Source organism: Carassius carassius, chromosome 32 (assembly GCF_963082965.1).
Source record: "Carassius carassius chromosome 32, fCarCar2.1, whole genome shotgun sequence".
Taxonomy (NCBI): Eukaryota; Metazoa; Chordata; class Actinopteri; order Cypriniformes; family Cyprinidae; genus Carassius; species Carassius carassius.
In genome coordinates this window covers 3,016,081-3,039,874 of record NC_081786.1, presented here as the reverse complement: position 1 = coordinate 3,039,874, position 23,794 = coordinate 3,016,081, and the positions used below count along the sequence as shown (strand labels likewise).

The 23,794-nt window shown below is 36.9% G+C and overlaps 1 protein-coding gene across 3 annotated transcripts; it reads left to right on the top strand.

The window, feature by feature from the left end:
• The first annotated feature begins 1,442 nt into the window (after positions 1 to 1,442).
• LOC132112402 (transcription factor HIVEP2-like) lies at positions 1,443 to 23,517 on the top strand. Of its 3 annotated transcripts, none has more exons than XM_059519859.1 (11): positions 1,443 to 2,042; positions 2,940 to 3,138; positions 5,786 to 6,130; positions 11,341 to 11,427; positions 15,260 to 15,351; positions 15,785 to 19,696; positions 19,805 to 19,947; positions 20,041 to 20,216; positions 20,292 to 20,387; positions 20,560 to 21,263; positions 22,979 to 23,517. In XM_059519859.1, exons 5-11 carry the CDS (start codon positions 15,307 to 15,309, stop codon positions 23,408 to 23,410), a joined length of 5,508 nt encoding a protein of 1,835 aa, XP_059375842.1. In that variant the 5' UTR covers positions 1,443 to 2,042; positions 2,940 to 3,138; positions 5,786 to 6,130; positions 11,341 to 11,427; positions 15,260 to 15,306; the 3' UTR covers positions 23,411 to 23,517. The 3 variants fall into 3 exon arrangements, with proteins under 3 accessions (XP_059375842.1, XP_059375840.1, XP_059375841.1); XM_059519857.1 differs by having other exon boundaries at positions 15,484 to 19,696; XM_059519858.1 differs by lacking the exon at positions 1,443 to 2,042 and adding an exon at positions 2,234 to 2,281 and having other exon boundaries at positions 15,484 to 19,696.
• Positions 23,518 to 23,794: the final 277 nt, after the last annotated feature.

The following is a 23,794-nucleotide window of genomic DNA, read 5'->3' as shown; positions in this document are numbered from 1 at the left end:
GAGCTACAGTAAAGCCACATGTTAAGAAATGTTTTGGTTGAGGTTGAAACTGAGAAGACAACAGATAGAGAAAAATATTCAAAGTCTATTTCATTCTTTAACCCACTGGTATTCTGATGTAATTGTGACCCTCGTGGTCAAAACAGACCATAGGCAATAAGTGGAACATTTTCGAGAGGATTTCATGGTACTAGATGATATTCACCTCTGAATTATGCACCATTTATTTCTATATAAAATAATACAAATATTCGAAAACAAATTAATATTATTTTTAATTAGTACAGTGTTTAAGTAAAAAAAAAATAGTCAGCAAAGGTATTTAAAACCCATTGCATTGAAAGCAGATTAATGGGAATAAAATAAAGAAAATCACATGTAATACTGTGGTATAACCTCTAGATGCCTGTATGGCCCTATGAATTATATTTATGTAATTTTAGAATGACTTGTACTAGATTTGTGCATTGTATTTGGATATATACAGTATTTAGACATTATGGAAATACTACTTCATCCATTCTGATTTGTAGATTGTATCTCAAAAATTTATTCGTATCGTTACTTGTTTTTGTATTTATATAATTTATATAATTTATAAAACATTATCCTGTTTTAAAATGCTCACTAGAGCATGGCCTCAGAAAAATCAATCACTGATAAAACATCTGCTATAAAATCATTATGTTTTGCAATTATTATTATTTTGTCAGAAAACATGGCTATTTCTGGAGAACAATGCAGAATAGAGTAGTTGTGGCAAGCTATAGTCAACAAGAGTCCACTATCATGTAGATGAACTGGAAACTAAGCTGAATGATCCTCAGTTGTGATTTTATCCTGGATCTTGCTTTGTAAATTTGCTAAATAATAGTATAATCTCAGAGAATGGAAACTTTGTCTTTGACGTCGTGTAGCCTAACTAATGGCCAGTGTGTGTTTTCAGCCATGTGCGTGACACTGTTGTGACCGCTGGGATATGACACTGTATTAATTAATTTGTGGATATTACACCTGCTCAGATCACTACAACCCTGGACACCTGCTGAAACACAAGTGAGAGAACTGCATGACCATTGACCAGAAGTCAAGAGGGCAAGTGACTTAGACGTGAAGAATGCTGCAGCAAGCAGTTTCTTTCTTGATCTACCTACAGTAGATTTGAATTTTTTATGTAATTGTGATGTACTGAGGAAAGTAATTAGTACAGTTGAGGTAATTTTACTGTAACATGCTGTAAGAGGCACTACAAGGACAATAAGAAAGTAATATCCGTGTGATTATTATTAGAAACATCATAATTATTGCTTATATTTCAAATGGCTTGTGAGTATACTGTGGGTATCAAAACATCATCGAAACGCGGGTGACATGGTTTTATCTATTAGAACAATATAAGAATCAACTTTTAATACTATTTTAAAATGAAATAAAAGATTAGAAAGTACATTCACATACAGTGCGCCAATGTTCAAAGCTCTTTTTTGTTCACCAGGGCTGCATTTATTTGATCAAAAAATACTGTAATATTGGGAATTTATTTTAGAATTTTAAATAATTGCTTTCTATTTGAATATATCTTAAAATTTTATTTATTCCTGTGATCAAAGCTGAATTTTCAGCATCATTACTCCAGACTGAAGCGTCACATGATCTTCAGAAATCATTCTAATATTCTGATGTGCTTTTCAACAAATAGTTGTGCTGCTTAATAATATTTTAAACAGTTTCAGGATTCTTTGTTGATCTTTTGTAACAATATAAATGTATTTACTGTCACTTTACTGTCACATTGCTGAATAACAGTATTTATTTAATAAAAATAGGCCTTTTACAGCAGCAGCGCATGGAGAGTTCTTGTGTTTCATTTCATACATTATCTTTTTCACCTTTATTTGCTTTTAAATGAAAGTATGGTCTTGTTTTGTCATAACAGGTATATGTGGAATCAGAAGAATGTAATCTATGCTATTTTCCTTTCATGGCCCGCTGATGGTTATATTGTTCTGAGCGACCCAGTTGTATCATCATCTAAGACATAGGTATGTTTATTAAAATAATTATTGAAGAATTGATTATTGACTAAGCCCCGTAAAACATTAGCAACCAGCCCTACCCTAACAGTTAAAAAAATAAAAATAAAGATTACTTTTATTCAGCAAAGAGATATTAAATTGATCAAAAGTGACAGTAAAGACATTTATAATAGATTTAAATTATTTTTTTTATATGCAAAATAATAATTGTTGAGAATCAAATCAACATCTGACAGAAGACCAGAGTAAGGATGATGAAAATTCAGCTTTATTCCATCACTTAAATTTCAATTTATTTTATTTCAGTTTGTTGCCAAGGCAAAATGTAATACATTTTAATCAATTTTTAGATTTATTAAATTTTGTATACAGTTAAATGTAAAAAAAAATAAAATAAATTCAAATAATTTTTGTTAACAGTAGTTAACTATAACAGTCTTTCTTTCTTTACTAGCATATTGACTTTTAAGTTTAAGTTACGTAAAAAGTAAAGGAAGTGAAATGTGTTCTCTTTGACACAGAGACATGTTTGTTTCAATAGAGCACTGTGTGGCAGCCTGAGCTACCCATAATGCTCTGCTCATGGCCGTCTTTGGAACCGGAGAGCATCACATGCTGCTTTCAGACACACGTGCCACTGCTCCCATATCAGAAACTCCCTATCTGAGTTATTCAGGGCAGCTGTGCCAAGAATAGTCCTGCACTGTTTATGAACATCACAGCCGCTTTGACTCACTCTGCAGGGGGGAAATTCACAATTAGCAATACAAGGTTCCTCACATATGTGAGATTCCCTTTTTGGTCTTTTCCATCTTTCATCATGTTTTCCAAATGTGTGTGTGTGTGTGTGTGTGTGTGTGTGTGTGTGTGTGTGTGTGTTTGTGTGTGTGTGTGTTTTGGCAGGTGTTCGGGTGTCTGGTCTGAGTGGGGTGAGCCTGCTGCTGGGAGGTAAAGTAGGAAGGACCTTTGGGCTTCCAGAGCCAATCTTCCATTACGTGTAGTACGACAGAATGAGGGGGTCTGCGAGGGGATTTCGTCCTGCTTTTTGCATGTGCGCTTAATTTGCTTCACTCTCAGAAAAAAAAAGTACAAACTATCAAAGGTTGGTACTCCCAAGTATCAAGTATCAAAATCTAAAAGCTACATTTTTGTACTTTATTTACTCCTAAATGGTACATATTAGTACTATTTAAAAGTTCATATTCTTACCCTTTGATAGGCCTCGACCCCAGTGACAGTTTTTCTGTGTTAGATGCAGTGACATTAGATTTACAGAAATGTTATTCTGGTAGCTTAACAAATCATATAATATGTCATAACGGGATGCATTTTGGATTATTTTTAAAGTTCAGTCTTAAATATATATATTTTTTAATAGTTACTTACCATGACTATTCCTCTATTGTTTTAATTATTTGATTACAATTGGAAACTTTGCTAAGTTAACAAAAAAAAAAGTGAAATAAAATAAATAATGAAAAAAAAGAGAAAAGAGAATCATTTTATTTCAGCAAAGGCAACACTTCACTTTTTTTTTTACTTAAGCTTGAATACCTAAAATAATTAAATCCAAATTAAAATTAATACAAACTAAAAACTATATAGACATGCAAAAAACATTGAAAAAAAAACAAATTCTAAACATTAACACAAACTATAATAGTAAAAAATAACGTTGAAAAGATGTTCTAAAATTATGGCAAGAAATGTAATTTTATTTAAAACAAACCTCTAAAGTCAACGCAAAAATATTGTAAATTTCCCTGTAAAGGACATTTTAATAAAATAATTGTCATGTCTTTATAACCGAAACACTGAAAAAATTAGTTATCATTACAACCTAAAATTCAACATTAAAATAGTAAGTAATAGTGCGTTTTTTCATCTTTAAGTATAAGTTTAGTTTTGGTTAAGTTAGATATTTGTTATCTCAACCAATTTTGAATTGCAGCAACATTTTTGCAAAGGGATTGCCTCTGCCTCTGAAATGACAAAAACATCATCTCTTATTCCTAACTAGTCCTCACTCCATTCTTACATAACAGTAACATCCAGTCTTGATATTTACATAATTATCATGCTTCACTCAAAAATATGATATATTTTAAAATGGGTGGTCATGACAAGCACTTTGTAGATTTCAGATACCTTCCGATGCACAGAAGCTGCAGCACTGTTTTTACAGTAATTTTTTACAGTGTGTTGCTCATACACTGTAAAAAATGACAGTGAATTTAACGGTAAAAGACTGTAAAAATGCTACAGTAAAAACCTGTTAAATGGTTAACGGTAAATTTCCTTACGATATACGGTGAAAAACTGTATTGGACATTACATGTAATTTTACGGTAGTATATTGTTTTGCAAGTGCAAGTTCAAATTTGATGTTTTTTTTTTGTTGTTGTTGAAATAACTATTAGATTATAACTTTTATATTAGGGTTGTATGTTACACCTAATGTTGTTAAATTAATGTTTATTGCATTATTTGAGTTTCATGTGTGTCACCATGATGACCATGATACCATGATACCATAAAAGCTGCTTGTGATGAGCTTTGGTTCATCATGGCTTTCTCATCACCACCTGCATTTGGTGGTAATCAGTCTATTACAAAGGTACTAAACATTTCAGTACTTCAATAGCTTTGTATATTAACATTAAATCAGTTAATGAAATTACAGTATTTAACTGTAAATTTTAGTTAAAACAATAAGACCTAAAATGTTGCTACCATATTTTTTTTTTACTGCAAAATTCCGGAAACCACAGCTGCCATTTTTTTTTACTGCAAAATTCCGGAAACCACAGCTGCCATTTTTTTTTTACTGCAAATTTTACTGCTCTTTTTTTTCACTGTGTATGTTGTGGTTTGTGATTTCGAACAACATGTTATTTGTATCGGGAAACCTAAGCTTTTATGTTATAGACATTAATGAATGTCTCAAATCACGTGAGTTGTAGAAAGTCATGTTGATTTTTACTGTTAACTTATTGATGAATGTACAGTTTTTCCATTAATTGTAGATAATCAAAACTGGGCAAAAACAAATGTTTTGCTGATGCTGATATTTTAATGAACAAAATGTAAGATGAAATTCTAATAGCTTATATTGTAAATCATTGAGATCTTTTTGACAATATACTACTTACATAAAATCATATAACTATCAGTTGTTACTCTGTATCTTCAATAATGTCTTAACGTGATATTTAAATGCTTAGTGTTATGATTAAAACATAATGCAATGCAATCCAATGATGATTGAAAGATAATAAACATGCTTCATTTTTTTAAACAAAAATCAAGACAAGCATATTTGATACTCACTCATGATTTTTCTAAAAAAAAAAAAAAAAAAAAAAGTATAATCAAGTAAACTTAAGTTGCTTCAGTCCAGTAAGTGTACATCTTAAAATGTTAATAATAAAAAAGTCATTCTTACATTTACTTTATAAAAAAATCTCACAGAATAAAGACACATGTACCACAAACCGAAGTGAGAAGCTTTTACACTTATACTAAAAGGTATAACGTTAGTTAGTTCTAGATCAGGATTAACATTTTTCTGCGCATGCAAGCACTACATTATCTTCTGGAAATGTATAAATCTAGTTTATCATTCATACTTTATGTTGAGGCCGTGCTAATAAATCTGCCCCCACTTTGAGCACTATGGCATGCTGCAGGTGTGATATTCTAAGCTAATGTCCTTGCTTTCTTATGTCTGTGTTCATCTTCCATCTCAGATTCCCTCCGGCTTTCCCTCCCTTCCTCTGCGCTGGGATCGTGGCACTCCAGAGTGAGCAGAAATCTATTTCTGTCCCTGAGTATATGTTGCCAGCAGGGTGTTGTCACGGTGATGGACATCAGCCCTCAGCCAATCAACACGCAAATGTTTATGCCAAGAAACATGATCATTTTCCACTTACTTCCCACTGCTCTTGTGAGTAAGTAAGGTGCTGTAGCTGTGCCTAATGGAGAGAAGTCTGTGTAAAATGGGAGTCTTGGCAGTCACACACTGAGGATGGGAACTGCACTGTTTAACCTGACCTGAAGGAGAGCAGTGGCTTTCAGGGAGAAGATCTGGCCAGGTAAGAGAGTTTGATCTAAATTATGACCTGAACATGGTAATGAAATGGCAGTGTGAAGGAGTTTTATCCTGGCATGTGGTTATTGGATTGGTCTTTTGGTTGTATTTGGTGGTCACATCTTGTATGCTCTGGAGACCTTGTAGAAGAGATATGAAGGTTTTCATTGAGTATTGGGTCTTTTTTTGTGACCATCTCTCTCATAGTTGTCTTTAAGCCAACATTCTGCCAATAAGTGTGTTTAATTGAGCACCATGATGAAATTTTGAGCTGGTTACATTCTCAAAATTAAGGATTCTTCATTGGAATTGTTTAAGCTTTAAAGGGATAGTTCACCCAAAAAGGAAAATTCTTACACTTGTTCCAAACCTGTATAAATTACTTTCTTCTGTTAAACAAAAAAGAAGATATTTTGGAAAATGCTGATAAACAAAAAGTTGCTGATAGCCATTAACTTCCATAAGTTATTTATTTTTCATACCATTCACTTTCTGAAAAAAAGGTACACTTTATGCTTTAGGTATTATTATGTACACTTTAGGTACTAATATGTTCCTTTCAGCTACCAATAGGGACCATTTAAATACAAAGGTACCAGCCCAGTGACAGCTTTTTTGGTTACCAGCATTCTTCAAAATATCTTCTTTGGTGTTCAACAGAAGAAAGAAATCCATTATTGCTTTGGAACAACATTAAGGTGAGTAAATGACGACTGAATGTTCATTTTTGGGAGAACTATCACTTTAAAATCCATGAAACATTCCCATACCACAAATAACTACTTTTAAGAGCTATTTACTGAAAGGTTTTTTGGGGAATGAAAAATGGTTCTTCTGTGAAACTAATGAAAGAACTGTATTTTGAAGAGTGTAGTATAAGCCAAAACTGTCAGAAATCTACAGACCGCCTTTGGATTTTGTGTTTATGTATATTCAAAGTGAATTTTGAGTATATATTATATACTGGTAACTTGAGTTGGCTTTGGTCAGCAGAGCTTGAATGGGCATGTCTGAACAAGCATTAACTCTAGACATGTTATAATGCTTCTGATCGTGATGATGCACAGTATGATGTCCTAGAGATTCTAGTCTTTCTCACACACTTGAATTGAAGCTTGTTCATTGTTAGTTTTCACTGTGAAAAAGCACTTAGAATGTGTTGCCATGGTGATCAGAGAACACTGTTCATCTAACTCTTAGAAACTCAAGGGATTTATTTTAAATCTGAAGCTCGTGACCTTATCTAGTCGGAGAAAGAGTGGGAAGATGCACAGTGAGAACTGAAGCGCACAAAATATTGAACATTCTTAAAATAATTTACTTTAGGTGTTCCATAGAAAATATAGCAGCATTCAGGTTCAGAACTATATGGAAATAAATATAGATACAATTAAAATTTTTAGGTAAACAATTCCTTTCTACAGTACAAATAATTAAAAATGTTCCTTGTATCAAACTCGACACATTTGTAGGTTACCTGTAAAAGATGATTGTGATTTTCCTCACTCCCATCTGTTGTGTGCAGTGATTGTATGTATGTAAGGGGCTCTAGCGGAGCATGTGATGTCACAGGTGCAGGAGGGTTACTTGAGGATGCCTGTTGGCCTATTCAATATCCACTTATGTGAGACAAAGAACGTGAATGCAGCAGGAATAGTCGTTTGGTTGCCATGGGAACATTCCTCATTTCTGCACAGCACATGCGTGGTGAGTGGCATTTACAGTATAATTTCCAGATCAAGGCCATTTGCGTATGGCACAATTTAGTGCCATTATCAAACCTGTCTTAACAGGAATCTGCACATACTAGATAATCATGATGATTAGTCAGTTAATCACAGGATATTCGATTTTTAAATATGTAAGTATCACGTGTACAAAATAAATCATATATAAAAAAATGTAAATGAATATTTTTATTCAACAAGGATGCATTAATTTGTTCAAAAGTGACAGTAGAGATATTCATACCATTACAAAAGATTTCAAATTAATTATGTTCTTCTGAACTGTCTAATTCATCAAGGAATCATGAAAAATATTAATTATGTTTTCCAAAAGATATTAAGCAGCACATCTGTTTTCATCATTGATAATAAATACAAATCAGCATATCTGCATATTAGAATGATATCTGAAGGGTCATGTGAACACTAGAGTAATGATGCTGAAAATTCAGCTCGGACTCATGCACATTCAAAACACATTTAAATGGAAAACAAATATTTTCAATTGTAATAATATTTCTCTGTATTACTGTTATTACTGTTTGTTTGTTTGTTTGTTTAACCAATAAATTAAGCCTTTGTGAACCTTCAGATCATCTGAATTTTTTTTGTAACCAATCCCAACATATTTAATGGCATTGTATTGTATATGAACACCTTTGACCTTTGGGCTAAAAGGCTAGTTCAACCAAAACACTGGCATAGTTAATAAGCACAACAGTGCAAACTAAGGGTGAAGTAAACACGGGGGTCAATCCTCTGGTTTATGACTCTCATAACAGACTCTGACATGCACAGACAGGCTGTATATATATATATATATATATATATATATATAGAGAGAGAGAGAGAGAGAGAGAGAGAGAGAGAGAGAGGGAGCACAAGGCACTGCAGCTTTCTACATTAAGTATACTGTGGAAAGGCCCTGAAATGGCTGATCATCCACAAGCATTGAAGGTCAAGTCTCTCTATAAATATGATGGTCTGTCCCAGCGGGTGCTCCATAACACTGCTCGGCTTTTCCACTGTCTAAGGCACACACGTTCGCTGACCAGCAGAATTCTGCACATTTGCATGTGATTTGAGATTGTGCAAACGTTCCTCCGCCGCTGGCTGCCCGTGTCATTATGATGCATTACTGCTTTCTGTGAAAGTAAATAAAGTGATCTCCAGGACTGCTTCTGTACTAGAACATATCTGATAAACCAGACATCCACACAGCTTTCCAGACTCAGCATAACATCATTATTCAAGCACCTGTGTATGCTGCACTATCCATGGATATCTCTGTGCTGTTTCTGACGAATTCTGCAGCACTTTTCTATAATGGTTCCTTTCTTCAGTGCGTGTTTATGGGATTTCTTAGCCTTGTTTTATTGTCCACCAGATGACAACCGTACACTTTCTTAGCAAGTATTTTGGCTTGTTTTCTCATACAAATATCTATACATTACATTCTTAAATCAAGACTTATTTACTTAAATTTTCAAGATAAGTTTGTAAATGTGCTTCTTAATGCATCTTAATTTCAGAATATTTAGATGTTTGTACTGGAAAAAGTCAAAAGTACTAAGATTTTTTTTTTTTTGAATTGTAAGTTATGATTTGAGTTAACATTCGTGTTTTTTAGATTAAAACCACTCAATATCTCATTTTGCTTTAAAAGCTAAAAATCTAAATCAAAATGAAGTGCATTCAAGCTTATAAAAATGGGGAGGAAAAAAAAGTTGGAATTCCCCCCCCCCCCCCCCCCTTTTTTTAATTCAAAATTAAATTTGTTAAATCTTAGGTAAAAGAGAAAAATATCTCCAAATGCATGGGGTCAGAAAAAGAAATCTAATTCAAAGGGAAAACAAAGACTTTTCTTACCCAGTTGGCAGGTATTTTTCCCTTGATTTAAGCCCAAACTAATTTTTTTATAAAACATGCCTTTATATCTGTCATATGTGCTTCTTAAGTTAATGCATCTTGATTTAAGAATTTGATATTTGTACTTGAAAACAAGACAAAATATTGAGGAAGTATTTTTTTTATTTTTTTGCAATGCAAGGTAATTGTTAAGATTCAAGATTTCACGATATAAAATCTTGGCAAAATGTAATGGGGTTTGATCAAAACACTAGCTTTGAGCAATATGAGCAGTAGTAATAGTGATGGTTGCTTGCTTGCTTTTGTTATACCTGAAGGCTCTATTGTTACTTAACAGACTATGACTACAACACACTGACGGTATCTGTATACTGTATCATGTTATCCTGACCCCTCCGCACCTCTAATGCAGCACCCAGTTGTCTTCTCCCACTGTAACTTCAGATGATGGTCACAGCAGGTCAAACATTTTTAGCCGTGTAAATTGTATTGTATTGATAGGTCAAGGTTACAGGCCAATTGAGAAGTAGTGAGGATTTACCCCCCTGAACAGGGCTTGATTTCAGTTACTTATTTACTTAAAAAATGGCAGTAAAATGTCAACATCCATGTGTGGACGAGATATATCCTTCACAAAAATCTTGAGTGTATTATTTAATTATTTATTATGTAAGGATATTTAAGGGGGGGGGGCAACTTGTCGAACTTGCCAACTTATGTCGAAGCCAACTTATTTTTAAATAATCATCTAACTGCTTAATTCCTGTGAAAAACTACACTACCCATGATTCTGCAAAAGAATCCCCACCAATCAGAGAATCACGGCAAGCAAAATAACCGCCAACTTCAATTATGAAATGTGAATGAAATAAACTCTCAAATAACAACAACAACAACAACAACAAAAACACAAAAAACAAAGCAAACCTATAATAAATAGTTTCAATATAAAAAAAATATTCTTCTGTAAATGAGTTATTTTATACTTCACCATTGTTTTTATTTGATTTTGTCAGACTTTTCATATTTTTTTTTTTGCTTTAAGTCAAAGTTTATGTTGTGATTCTCCTCATAGTTGTTTGTTTTAATTCATGGCTTTTAACTCTCAAACTAAGACTTTTTAAAAAGCCCTATGGGAAAAATGAAAGGGAAGAATACTTCAGGAAACAGCGCTGCTGAAAAAGTGGCACCTGATTATGATGAAAACACCAACTTTGTTCTGGAATAATGCACAACACTAAATCATGTAAAATAAAGCCAGTAACTCATGTTGCTTTTAAGCATATCACAATCCTATACACAGATTAAACCTTTTAATTTCAGTGAAGTTTAGGTTTTATTCTTTATTCTAATCCAAACCTTTCTGATTCCAACTCCTTTCCTCAGTTAGCATGGCCATTCACTTCTCCCTGTGCTGATGCAAAAGTGGCCCTGAATGTGGGCCGTTGCATAACCCTTCTCTGGGCCCCTTTTCTATTTTTGTTCCTGGATACGGGTCTCAATGAGGTATTTTCTGTGGTGACTCGCATACATCTGTAGCTCTTCTAATGTACTCTCATTGAGCAAGACATTGATGACTGTTGAGACTTATTTCTGGCACATTTGTCTTTTTTTGTAGGTGATGTACAGCGATACAGGAAGAAGGAATTATGAGAACAGCTGCATTTGATTGGAGACATTGTACAAGGATGAATTTGGACACCAGGTTTGTAGATTGATAGCAATCACTGTGTTGTACGTCTTACTGGGACTCAAAAGCAGGTGACTCGTCAAAGTCAGTCCTTGACTGCTCTGCTTTTTGAAGCACGATAAGCTCTTCTGTGGACATTTTGTTCCTTTTGTAGTTTTAAGATGCAGCACAGCTGTATTTCATGAGATGCCAGGTATCCCACCAGGTAGTGATGCCAAGGGGGGCTGATATATGACGTAATGACATTCTTTCAAGTCTGGTTATATTTTCCCGCCTCTGGCTTTGACATGTTGCGCTGGTTGTTGTTGTTGTAGATGTGTTAACACAGATGCTTGTCTGCTCATTCAATAGATGATCGAAGGTCAAACTTGGATACTTATAGTCTTTCGATGTTGTCCTTAATCGATGAAATCACATCATGCAACTTGGACAGATTTGATACGTTTATTGTCTCGTGTCTGAATACCGAACACCACTGACACATTTAACTTGTCAGCCCAGTTTTAAGAGGTTCATTTAGCCTCTGGCAGGTTTATCCACCATATTTCTCCTCCAATGTGTTGAGGACTGGACAGGATTGAGATTGACCTTGAAAAAAGCATATCTGATCGCTGTGTTTTGTCATTCCTACATCAACGCTCTCATCTGGTTGCTATCTCCAGACTGAAAGGCTGTTTAGATACTTACTCGACCCATGGGAAACGTTTGACTTCGTTGTAGACCATGTCAAGATTTGGTTGTAGATTTTATAGCCTGGTGGAGCTTGATATTTCTTCTCTGATTGCGACGAGTTTGAATGTCCTAGTTAAGAGGTTTGAACCAGATAACCTTATGTAACCTCATTATACAAACTCTGATGTATGCAGATGGTAATTACAGGTAAATCTCAATAAATTAGAATGTCGTGGAAAAGTTCATTTATTTAGGGAATTCAACTCAAATTGTGAAACTCATGTATTAAATAAATTCAGTGCACACAGACTGAAGTAGTTTAAGTCTTTGGTTCTTTTAATTGTGATGATTTTGGCTCACATTTAACAAAAACCCACCAATTCACTGTCTCAACAAATTAGAATACTTAATTTTTTGTGACTTGTTGGCCTTCTGGAAAGTATGTTAATTTACTGTACATGTACTCAATACTTGGTAGGGGCTCCTTTTGCTTTAATTACTGCCTCAATTTGGAGTAGCATGGAGGTGATCAGTTTGTGGCACTGCTGAGGTGGTATGGAAGCCCAGGTTTCTTTGACAGTGGCCTTCAGCTCATCTGCACTGTTTGGTCTCTTGTTTCTCATCTTCCTCTTGACAATATAGCCCATAGATTCTCTCTGGGGTTCAGGTCTGGTGAGTTTGCTGGCCAATCAAGCACACCAACATCATGGTCATTTAACCAACTTTTGGTGCTTTTGGCAATGTGGTGCCAAATCCTGCTGGAAAATGAAATCAGCATCTTCAAAAAGCAGGTCAGCAGAAGGAAAGTGACGTGACATACAGCCAAGTATGGTGACACATACTCAGAATTCGTGCTCTGCATTTAACCCATCCAAAGGGCACACAAACACAGCAGTGAACAAATACACACCGGGCACAACTTCCTCCGGAAGCATAAAGTGCTCCAAAATTTCTTGGTAAACAGGTGCAGTGACTTTGGTTTTCAAAAAAACACAATAGACAAACACCAGCAGATGACATTGCACCCCAAATCATCCCAGACTGTGGAAACTTAACACTGGGCTTCAAGCAACTTGGGCTATGAGCTTCTCCACCCTTCATCAAGACTCTAGGACCTTGGTTTCCAAATGAAATACAACACTTGCTCTCATCTGAACAGACCCCAGCCACAGTCCATTCCTTGTGAAGTTCACTCAAATTGCGTTGTGCATCTTTTTCTTCCACAATTTTTCCTTCCACTCAACTTTCTATTTACATGCTTGGATACAGCACTCTGTGAACAGCCACCTTCTCTGGCAATGAATGTTTATGGCTTACCATCCTTGTGAAGGGTGTCAATGATTGTCTTGTGGACAACTGTCAGATCAGCAGTCTTCCCCATGATTGTGTAGCCTAGTTGTCACAATGATCGAGTCACGAGATCCAAGTGCGAGGTAAAAATGCTTTATTTGTAGCTCAGATAGTAAGCAATGAGAACGTAGGAAGAAGATGGCATGACCCCAGATGAATCACGTCCAGACCACTCAAGGAGCAGTAATCTCAAACCCAGTGCAGGAATCCTATGCGGGCGAGGAATAGGGTCCAGATCGCTCAAGCTGCAGTAACTCAAACCCAGTGCAGGAATCTCAGGCGAGCAAGGAGTAAGGTCCAGAGAAATAATCCAACTCGAGGAACAGAGCACAACAAGACAAGAGAGACAGACGAGAAATCAATGAACCAACAACACGAACAGGAAACCAGCAAAACTTAAAGGCAGCGCAAATGAGTTGCAGCTGGTGCTCATTAACGGAGCTGCCAAAGACTACTTCAGTCTATGTGCATTGAATTTATTTAATACACAAGTTTCACAATTTGAGTTGAATTACTGAAATAAATTAACTTTTCCATGACATTCTAATTTATTGAGATACACCTAGTTGCATTTCCATTCAAAGAGTGCAGGCAGAGGTGGTGTTAGTTACCAATATTATTGTTTAAAATTGTGGCACTACTTTTTTAATTATTTGACCAATAAAATTTAAACTGTAATGTAGCTGGTCACACATTTGTGTTGTATTACGGATGTGAATTCAGTGGTTCATTCACTAATCTTTAGACTCTCTTTACAGGGTACTTTACTTTACAAGGTACAGTACCTAATATGTATTTGTTTTTTTGATGAGGTTTCTTTAGTGGCAAATACCCAGTATGAAATCATTTGGAAGAATTTGCCCTTGTATTTTAATTTTTTTTTTTTTGCAGATTCAACACAAATGTTCCTTCAATTTGTAACTTTTGTAATGCACTAAGAAAAAAATATGTTAATTCCCTGTGAATGTTATTTATTGTTCTTCTGAAGATGAAACAAGATTCAATACATTGGAGTTGATAAGTTATTTTAATGTTTTTGAAAAAAATATTAAAAGCTCACAAATGCTGCTTTTATTTAATAAAAAACACAGTAAAAATATTATTATCATTTAAAACAACTGTTCTATTTGAATGTATTTTAAAATATAGTTTATTCAGGTAATGGCAAAGCTAAATTTTCAGCATCATTATCCAGTCTTCAGTCTTACATGATCCTTCAGAAATCATTGTAATACAGTATGCTGATTTGGTGCTCAAGAAACATTTTTTATTATTAGCAATGTTGAAAACAGTTGTGCTTCTTAACATTTGATGATGTTAAAATTATGTCATGATACATTTTGTTTTCAGGATTGAATGAATAGAAAGTTCAAAAGAGCAGCATTTATTTTAAATAAAAATATTTTGTAACATTGTAAATGTCTTACTGTCACTTTCAATTTAATGTATCCTTGGGAAATAAAAAAGTAGTATTTATTTATTTTTTTAAATGTGATGATTTCAAACTTTTGAACGGTAGTCAATATTATTCAGTTGATCTTCATTCATATTCCAGGATTAGCACTAATATATATATATATATATATATATATATATATATATATACATATATAGATATATAGATTTATATATAGATAGATAGATAGATATTGTTTTTATTTTTTAAATGCAAGAGTTTTCCTTTGAATAGCAAGACATTCCTAATAGAGATTAGAGTGCAGAATGAATGATGGTGTTACAGAGATAAATTATGCTTGCACAGCCATGTACTTGTAGTACGTGTAGTTTGGTTAATTCTCTAATGGAGGGATTCCTGACCTTACAGTTTGAGACGACCTTCACATCAATCACAAACGTCAGAAAGACAAAGAGATGGTGCTGGCAAACTGCCTTCAGAAACACTCTACTCAGGGCATGGTGAGTTTATGGGCCATTTGTCTTGAAGATGTATGGCTTTTCCACTTAAATAATTGCCTCAGAAATATATTGTACTCTTCAAGTTATTCTTCTTTGCTTAAAACATTTTGAATTTGTTTTTTCTGTTTGCAGACAATTTGGATTTGGTGCCCAGGCTTAAATGTATATAGATTGAACATGCATTGACTGAACATATGGAAATTATTATTTCAATGTTTTGAAAATTATGCTGTTGGACTGACTGCTGTACAATCACAGGGAACTGTTTAAACCACTGAAGGATTAAACCATCCACATTAAAAGAGAAACTTTTCGATGTTCAGTGTGGTGATGTTCATTGTGTCAAAACCAAGGGCAATGTAGCAATTGTAGATAGCAAATACTTATCATGGAGGCTGCTAATACCTCAGATGATGTGGAATGTTCCAAACAGATTACTGGTTTCAAAGAAGACGAAAAACACTTGCCATCCGAGATGACCCAAAAAGGCCAATCCTCTGGCACAGAGGACAAAATAAGACTTGCGGAGCAACCCCAGACTCCAGCTGTAAGTCCATCTCCTGGTATGGAGTCACAGGTCCTTGCTTTAGGAAATATTCTTACCTCAAAATCTAGAGAACAGTGTCACATCCAGCTCAGGAGGAAGAACGTTTCTCTCCCAAACAAACGATATCTTCAATCGGAATATGAGCTGCTGTCAGAGGGCCTTCTCAAAAAGGAGCAGAAGTCGGTTAAGACTGGGAAGTATGTATGCCAGTTTTGTGGCAGAGCTTGTGCCAAACCCAGTGTACTGAAGAAGCACATCCGTTCTCATACTGGTGAACGACCATATCCGTGTATTCCTTGTGGTTTCTCCTTTAAAACTAAGAGCAACCTGTACAAACACAGAAAGTCCCACACCCATGCTGTGAAAGCAGGATTGTTTTCATTTTCAGAACAAGACAGCAAGCATATGGATGAGGAGTTGGCGGTGGCAGAAGGCGAGATGCATTCTGATGCTGAGCAGAGCAGTGACACAGATGAAGAAGTTGTGGAAGATTTATCCTTGTATACAACAAGCCATATCAAAGAAACAGAGGGTTTTGTGCAAGAAAAAGGGAGTATATTGGCAAAAAAGGACACTACTTTATCTGCTCACACGTCACTCAAAAAGGAAATGGACTCATCAGGAAAAGTATCTTTATGGCAATTCCAGGAAATGAAGGCACCTGCAACTATTGCTCAGGTGGACCACATGGTTGAGTTCTCCACCATCAAGCAAAGACTGGCACTTCGGCTTTCGGAGAAGAAAAATCAAGACTCTGATCAGTCTCTTTCTCTGCCTAGTTCATACAGTAAAGGCAGCACTGATTCAGGATATTTCTCGCGTTCTGAGAGTGCTGAGCAACAATTCAATCAGTCGAGCACAAGTGCCAAATCGTATCAAGAAATTATGTTCGGTAAATGTTATAGGCCAACAACCAGGCCAAAGCAATCAATCACTGTACAAACCTGCATGACAGACATAAATGAAGCGACATCCAGCTTCATGATTACATTGAACAAAGGCATAATTCCAGGTGACACTCACTCCTCAATCCACAAAAGCAAAAAAGACCTAGTGCGATCAATAAAAATTGATTCTGAGTCCTTCCAAAAGGAAGATTACCAAGCATGTCAAATCTCTAGCTCTGACCTTCTGGAAACAGCTTCAGAGAGTAGTGTATTCTTGCGCAGTAATTCTCTTCCAACCTCATCTAATTCAAATCTGAATGCCCCACAAGGGCTAAGAAGCAGTAACTCATTTGATGAGAGAATGGCAGGTGCTGATGTCACCAACCGGGGCACAATGGGTATGAGAAAACTCATGCGGCAAGCTGCGTTTGAGCACTCCGCTACTGAAGGACATGCTGAATCTGACTGCTATGCTCATCTGGCTTGTAGCTTAAAATCAGACTTGAAAATTCACAGCATAGATGATCCGAAAATGGGTGCTTTAAAGTATCAAGAAACTGAGTTGTGTTCCATATTTCCAAGCCATTTATCAGAAACTTCCACAAGGAAACGAAGAAAGGACAAAAATGTCATGGAGGAAGAGGACTTTCATGTGCAAGACAAGCCTTCTGGACACTCGGAGGACAATGAGACAAAGCCAACTATTTTAGATACTGCCTTTTCTGACACTGAGAAAAGGGCTGGTAGCAATGTTATCTCTGTCATTCAGCACACAAATTCATTAAACCGACTAAACTCTCCAGAAAAGTCAAGTGATGTTAGATCATATCCCTTTGACAAAACTGCCATTTACAGATTCATGGAGAAGAAGCATAGTATGGAGGGTCACAGAACAGAAGGAGCAGACTGGCAATGGGGATGCAGTGGTTTTCTGCACCAAAAACTTAATATAAGTAAGCAACCAACATCTCAGCCTACTATCCACGTTCCAGAGATTAGAGTAACCGTGGAACCTGACAGGTCGGAAAAGGTTCTGGAAGTAGGGGTCAAGCAAGGGGATAAGCATGCTGAAGAGTTCCAGTGGCCACAGAGGAGTGAGACTCTATCACAGTTTCCAATGGAAAAGCTACCACCCAAAAAGAAACGCTTGAGATTAGCAGAAATGGAATGTTCTTCTGGGGAATCTAGTTTTGAATCTGCTTGCACAAGTCTCTCCAGAAGCCCAAGTCAAGATAGCAATTTATCTCACAGCTCAAGTTTTTCCCTGTCCCTCGACAGAGAGGAGACCATTAACCTTGTGTCTCTAACCAACCCAGATGAGTTTAATAAGCCTTTGGAGTTCTTATCTGTTCCAGGACGTTTACAGAGTCATCACAGAGAGATGATACGTTCTGCTTCAGAGCAGTCAACTTATAATTTACCCTCAGAGTTTCCAGGATATCGAAGCAAGTCTTTCGATTATGGTAGTCTTTCTCCTTCTAAATCTAGGCAAGAAGAGGTTACAGTGTGTAGAAGGGCATTCTTAGTTAGGCAGGCAACATTAAGTGGTGAACCTGAGATGAAAGGCGGCACCATCTCAGATGAAATGAGCAAGAGATCAACGTCACCAAGCAAACCGTTTACACTTGAGGGATCCATTGAGAAAATTAGGTATTCTTTGATTTCTGGTTGTCCTTCTCCCCAACACAAACAATATTGCCCAGTGCAAGCCTCATCTCAGTATGCTAAACCCAATGTTTGCAGTGTTTATGACATGGATAGTGTAATGCATTTTATAAAGAAGGAACCTGAAGAATCCAAGGTAGCTGAATCTTATATTAGCTTAAGGAACACCCAAGAAGATTGTTCCCAGAGTTTAGGCAATGTTTTGTCCACAATAGCAGTGCTTTCACAAGCTCAGCAAGTATTAGCCAGTCAAAGTATGTCCGGTTTGCTAGTTCCTGTTAGAATTCAGATGCAAGTACCATCTTATGGGAATGTAACGTACACTAGTATATCTCATATTCTGGATTCTCAAACACAGAATCCTATGTCATACATAGAACACAAAGCACCATCCCCCTGTCAAAGTCTTGCCATTGTCATGTCACAAAATAACCCAGGTTGTGAACTATCTTCAGGATCAGGGCACCCTAGGCGACTACTTCGCAGCCCACAGGCATCACCAGCAAAGCTAAATACAGGCATACCTCTATCCTTGACCTCCAAAACCATCTCAACTACAGAGGCCCCCAGTGGTGGAGCAAGCAAACGCATGCTCTCACCTGCAAGTAGCATTGAACTTTTCATTGAAGCGAAGCAACAAAAACGAGTCAAAGATGAGAACATTTATGGACAGATTGTTGAAGAGCTTAGTGCTGTGGAGTTAGGACATCTTGAAGGTGAAAGGGAAAGTACCAAGAAAGCTTTCAAATCAGGAAGCACACCAGAGACATGTGAGCCCGCTGAGGAGATAGATATGGATGAGCCCAGCCAAGACATTTACAGCAATGCAGAGTTACAATCTACTGCCAGAATTCCTCAAGATACTGCTATGATGGAACAAAAACCAACACCTGAACTCATAATGGCCAGTAATCATCCTGGTTCGAGTATAGGTGCAGTGCCCTTGTCAATCACAGGTGCTTTAATGTTCTCCAAGTTTCCAGGTCTTCACACTACTACATGTGTGAGCTGGTGCTATCTCAACTCCACTAAGCCAAATAGTACCCAAACAGCAGCACATTTTTCAGAGTATGCCTATTGGTTTGTGAGATGCCGTAACCCTAACCCACCTGATCTTAGCACTGGTATGGTTCTTGCTCTACTCCGATCCAAACAGAGGAGGCAGGATTCTATTTATTCAGTCGCCAGCATTTATCAACCTGGACTGCTAGTGACCTCAACCCCCTGGAGACCGAAGCAAGAACAAGTATGTTGTCTGTTGTTGGTTTTTGCTGATTTACCACTTGCTGCTGTGCTATATTTAACTGTACATTATTTAGCCATCTGTTCCATAAGGTCTGTTGCACTATTGCAGGTATCGCTGGACTACAGAGAGGAAGATACAAAGCAAGCTGTGAGGCTAAGAGACATTAGCCAGAGGTGCAAATATTTACGAGAAGATGTGGCATCTACCATACGACAAGCAGAGCCAGTCCGCGTGAAGATTTTTGAAGGAGGGTATGAATATGTAATTTGATCATGCTGATGTTCATATGTGACTGTAGTAACGCATCGAAATGAAAAAAAATATTGTTGTATTTTCTCTATCAGGTATAAGTCCAATGAGGAATATGTGTATGTGAGAGGCCGTGGTCGGGGAAAGTATATATGTGAAGAGTGTGGTATTCGTTGTAAGAAGCCAAGCATGCTCAAGAAACACATTCGAACACACACAGATGTGAGACCCTACATCTGCAAGTGCTGCAACTTTGCTTTCAAAACTAAAGGTTGGCTTTACCACATTTACATTCAAGCGTGATTGCAAAAGATTGGGATAGAAAAATAACCCCTATTTTATTTAGGGAATCTCACCAAGCATATGAAGTCAAAAGCTCACGTGAAAAAATGCCTTGAACTTGGAGTTTCACCCACAGCTATGGACAATACAGAGGATGCTGGTAGGAAACTTTTTTGTACTACTTTTTCATGCAGATGTACAGATTTAGAGTATCTAGCTTAGTTTATTTTTAAGAGCCTTAAGCACCCCAAACTAGTTCCATCAAGGTTCTAAATGTAAGGAGAATGTTAGAAGCACTAATTTCATTTTTTCTGCTCTTACTCCCCTTGTAGATGACACACAGAAGTCCTTAGGCATCATGTCAGTGGAAACAACCATTAAACATCAGTTCTCAGATGCAGAAGATTCTGATGGCATCGATGAGGATGAACCAGATGATGATGAAGATGATGAATGTGATGGTGATTCTACACCAAAAACATTGTCCAGAAGCACAAGTCCTCAGTCCTATGCAGTCAACAAGCCATGTCTGTCTGGCTGTCTCCCTAAACTCTTTGACCCAAGCCACAATCCACCGAAGGAACAGCTTGGAGTTTCTTCACGGATTATTGATGATGATCTGACCTTTGAGCAGTCAAGCAGTTCCTCTGAGCCTTGCCCACCTCAGCTGTTGTCACCTTGTTGGGATTCACCTTGCCAGAGGTACATGTCCCCAAGAGGAGATCTCTCACCACAACGTCACCTGTTGTCAAGCCGTGATTCATATCCTTTAAGGGCAGTTTCCCCAAGGAGAGATCTGAGCATCAGAGGGGATTTTTCACCTATCCGGCAGCTGTCACCTGTTAGGCCTACAGGTTCGGACCCATCAGGGCAGCGAGTGCAGTCTCCGCTGGGTCAACAAAAAGGGGTGCTCAGGACAGTGTCCCCACGGAGGGGGTCTTATCAGCACAGGACCCTCATGGATCCGGGAAGGAGTGTGAGATTTCAAGATTCTTCCCTTCGACCGGTGATCGGAGTGCGAACAGACACCGGAATGGTATGCTTTAAGATTTACATTTATGCATGCTTTTATCCAGTATGACATATATTGAATTCATCATACACAATCAATTCTTGCATTCCCAGGGAACTGAACCTATTACCTTGGCATTGCTAGCACCATGCTCTACTGATTTAGTGTGCTTTCACACTTGGTTCGCTTGCCTGGTCTGAACTTGAGTTCGATTGTCCCCCCCCCCATGCCCCCACTGGACTGCATTCATATTATTTTATTTGGGTCCAAACCATGGATCATTTGCATCATCAATTCAGTAGCTGTTTACCCTGTTGCTTAGCAACAGCAGCGCAGAAGGCGGCGGCAAATGCATAACATTGCTCTCTGCACTTTTATATATTTACATTTTGTAACCGTTTGTTTCGTTTACAATGCTTCGGTACATAACAGCACTTACGTCTGTCTTACGAATGTACTGCAAATTATCTAAAGAACGCTGAAGGCGAACAGAAATGAGATGTACAGCTACAATACGTCATTCACTTCCGCAATTTGGTACAACTGCATTCACATTAGCAGCGAACCGTACCAGAGTTCACATGAACCGTACTCCAGACCACCCTTTTTAAGTGGACCTGGGTAAGGTTCCCAAGTGCGCAGAAGAGTTCAGAAGACAGCGTTTATATCATCCAAACGATTTGAACTCTGACGTCAGTCGAACTCAGGTGCGCACCAAAAGTGCTAGTGTGAAAGCATCCTTAGTTACAGGAAAGCATGTTGCATTTTACACGTTGCTTTTGGAAACAAAGTGTACCTCGTAAGATGTAAACTATTAACTGTTAATATATAATTTTGTTCATATTGAAACCTTTTGGCATCAATCGCATCAAACCTGGCACCAATTTGTTTCCTTTTTATAGTGTTTTCGGTTCTTTTTGACAGCCGTGATCATTAAATTTTTTTTGTATAATTAAAATTTTTATGATAGAATATAGGGATGTAACGATTCACTGCGATTCAATTTGATTCCCGATTTTGATTTCACTCTTCGAATCGATTCACAACTATTATTATTATTATATATTTAAGGCAAATTATATTTGGGATAAAAGTGTCTGCTAAATAACAAAATTTAAATATAATGTAAATGTAAATAACAAGCCCCAAATCAAATAAGTAACACAAATAAAAAATATATCTTTATATAAACAACACAAGGCTTTGTCTGTGAAAGTATGCATAGAAAATATCTGCATGAAAATAAAGAGCAGATGAGCTAAATGAAACACAGATTCACTCTCTGACAGCAGTTCGCGCTTAAAGTATTTCCTTGGTTTCGCTGTAAACACAGCAGCACTGCACTTATGAACTTTAACATGCATTATACAGAGGCAGGATAAAAAGACAAAATACCATCTAAACTTTTCTAAAGACAGTTAGTTCCCCTCAGACATACATTCAAATAAACTCCTACCCCTAATTGAATCGCGATTTGTTTTGCTTCAACCATTTTGAATCTTCACATATTTCAATTGGTTTTCAACCCGCTCGTGGTTAATCGCTACATCCCTAAATAAAATCTGCATAAAGAATTCATGCATTCAAACATTGCTATACAGTCAATTCTGGTGCCAAGCCTTAATGGCATAACAGAATAAATATATTTAAAAAACAATTCACACCAAGCCCAATGACTTTAATTCTCTGAAAATCAGAATGAATTGGTCAGCATCATGAACAACATCACTTTTTTTCAGGATCAAGGGGATACTCCGAATCTGTATGTTCCTGTCGGCCTATGCAGCCGTCAAGGTCTGTCCACAAACCTGCAGCCCGACATCTTCAGCCATTTGCCTTTGCACTCTCAAGGACAGGTGCCAACACCTGTTCCGATGAACCCTATTGGGGGGTTAAGAATGTCCACAATGTCAACATCTGGCGCTGCTGGGGAGAGAAATTTGCTCCCGTCAAATCCACAGGGGAACATATTAGAAACTGCTAGGTCTGGCTGGACCTCAGCCCCTGTCCTAGATCCTGGAGTTGCCTCCAGTGGAGAAATAGCAACCTCTTCCACTGGCCTTCCTAGCAACGATGATAAGAAAGAGGAGAGCGTCTACATCTGTGCAAAAGCTATTGCGTCCCTCAGAATCACATCTGAAGATGCCGCTGATAAAACGCCTGATAGCTGACTTTATAAGCACTATATAACTGCATTCAGAAGTAAGACTATAATTCAAGCTCAGACCAGAAACGTATTTTATGCAAGTATTCAGTCATTGTGTTCAACATACATTACGTGGGTAATAGAGTAATAGGGGGCGATAGAGTTACCTATAAGTGTCTGTGCTATTATCCCGGATGTTTTATTATTCAGGTAGCTGCTGTAAACATGCCAAGTTTAACAAACTTTAACTAACTTGCTCAGTAGTTGACCCTTAGCGCCCCCTTGCAATCTGACATATTTCAGAAGACCAAGATGCGCAAAATCAAACTTGATTAGAGTGTGTTTTTGGCCTTAGAGTCTGACAAAGGAGTTTTGGTAACGTAGGCAGAAACATAATACACAGAATATG

Excerpts from the sequence above, each read along its gene's own strand:
- LOC132112402 (XM_059519859.1), top strand. The coding sequence starts at position 15,307 with ATGGTGCTGGCAAACTGCCTTCAGAAACACTCTACTCAGGGCATG. Across the intron at positions 19,697-19,804 it reads GGAGACCGAAGCAAGAACAA|GTATCGCTGGACTACAGAGA; the intron begins GTATGTTGTCTG and ends GCACTATTGCAG. Across the intron at positions 20,388-20,559 it reads GGACAATACAGAGGATGCTG|ATGACACACAGAAGTCCTTA; the intron begins GTAGGAAACTTT and ends CTCCCCTTGTAG.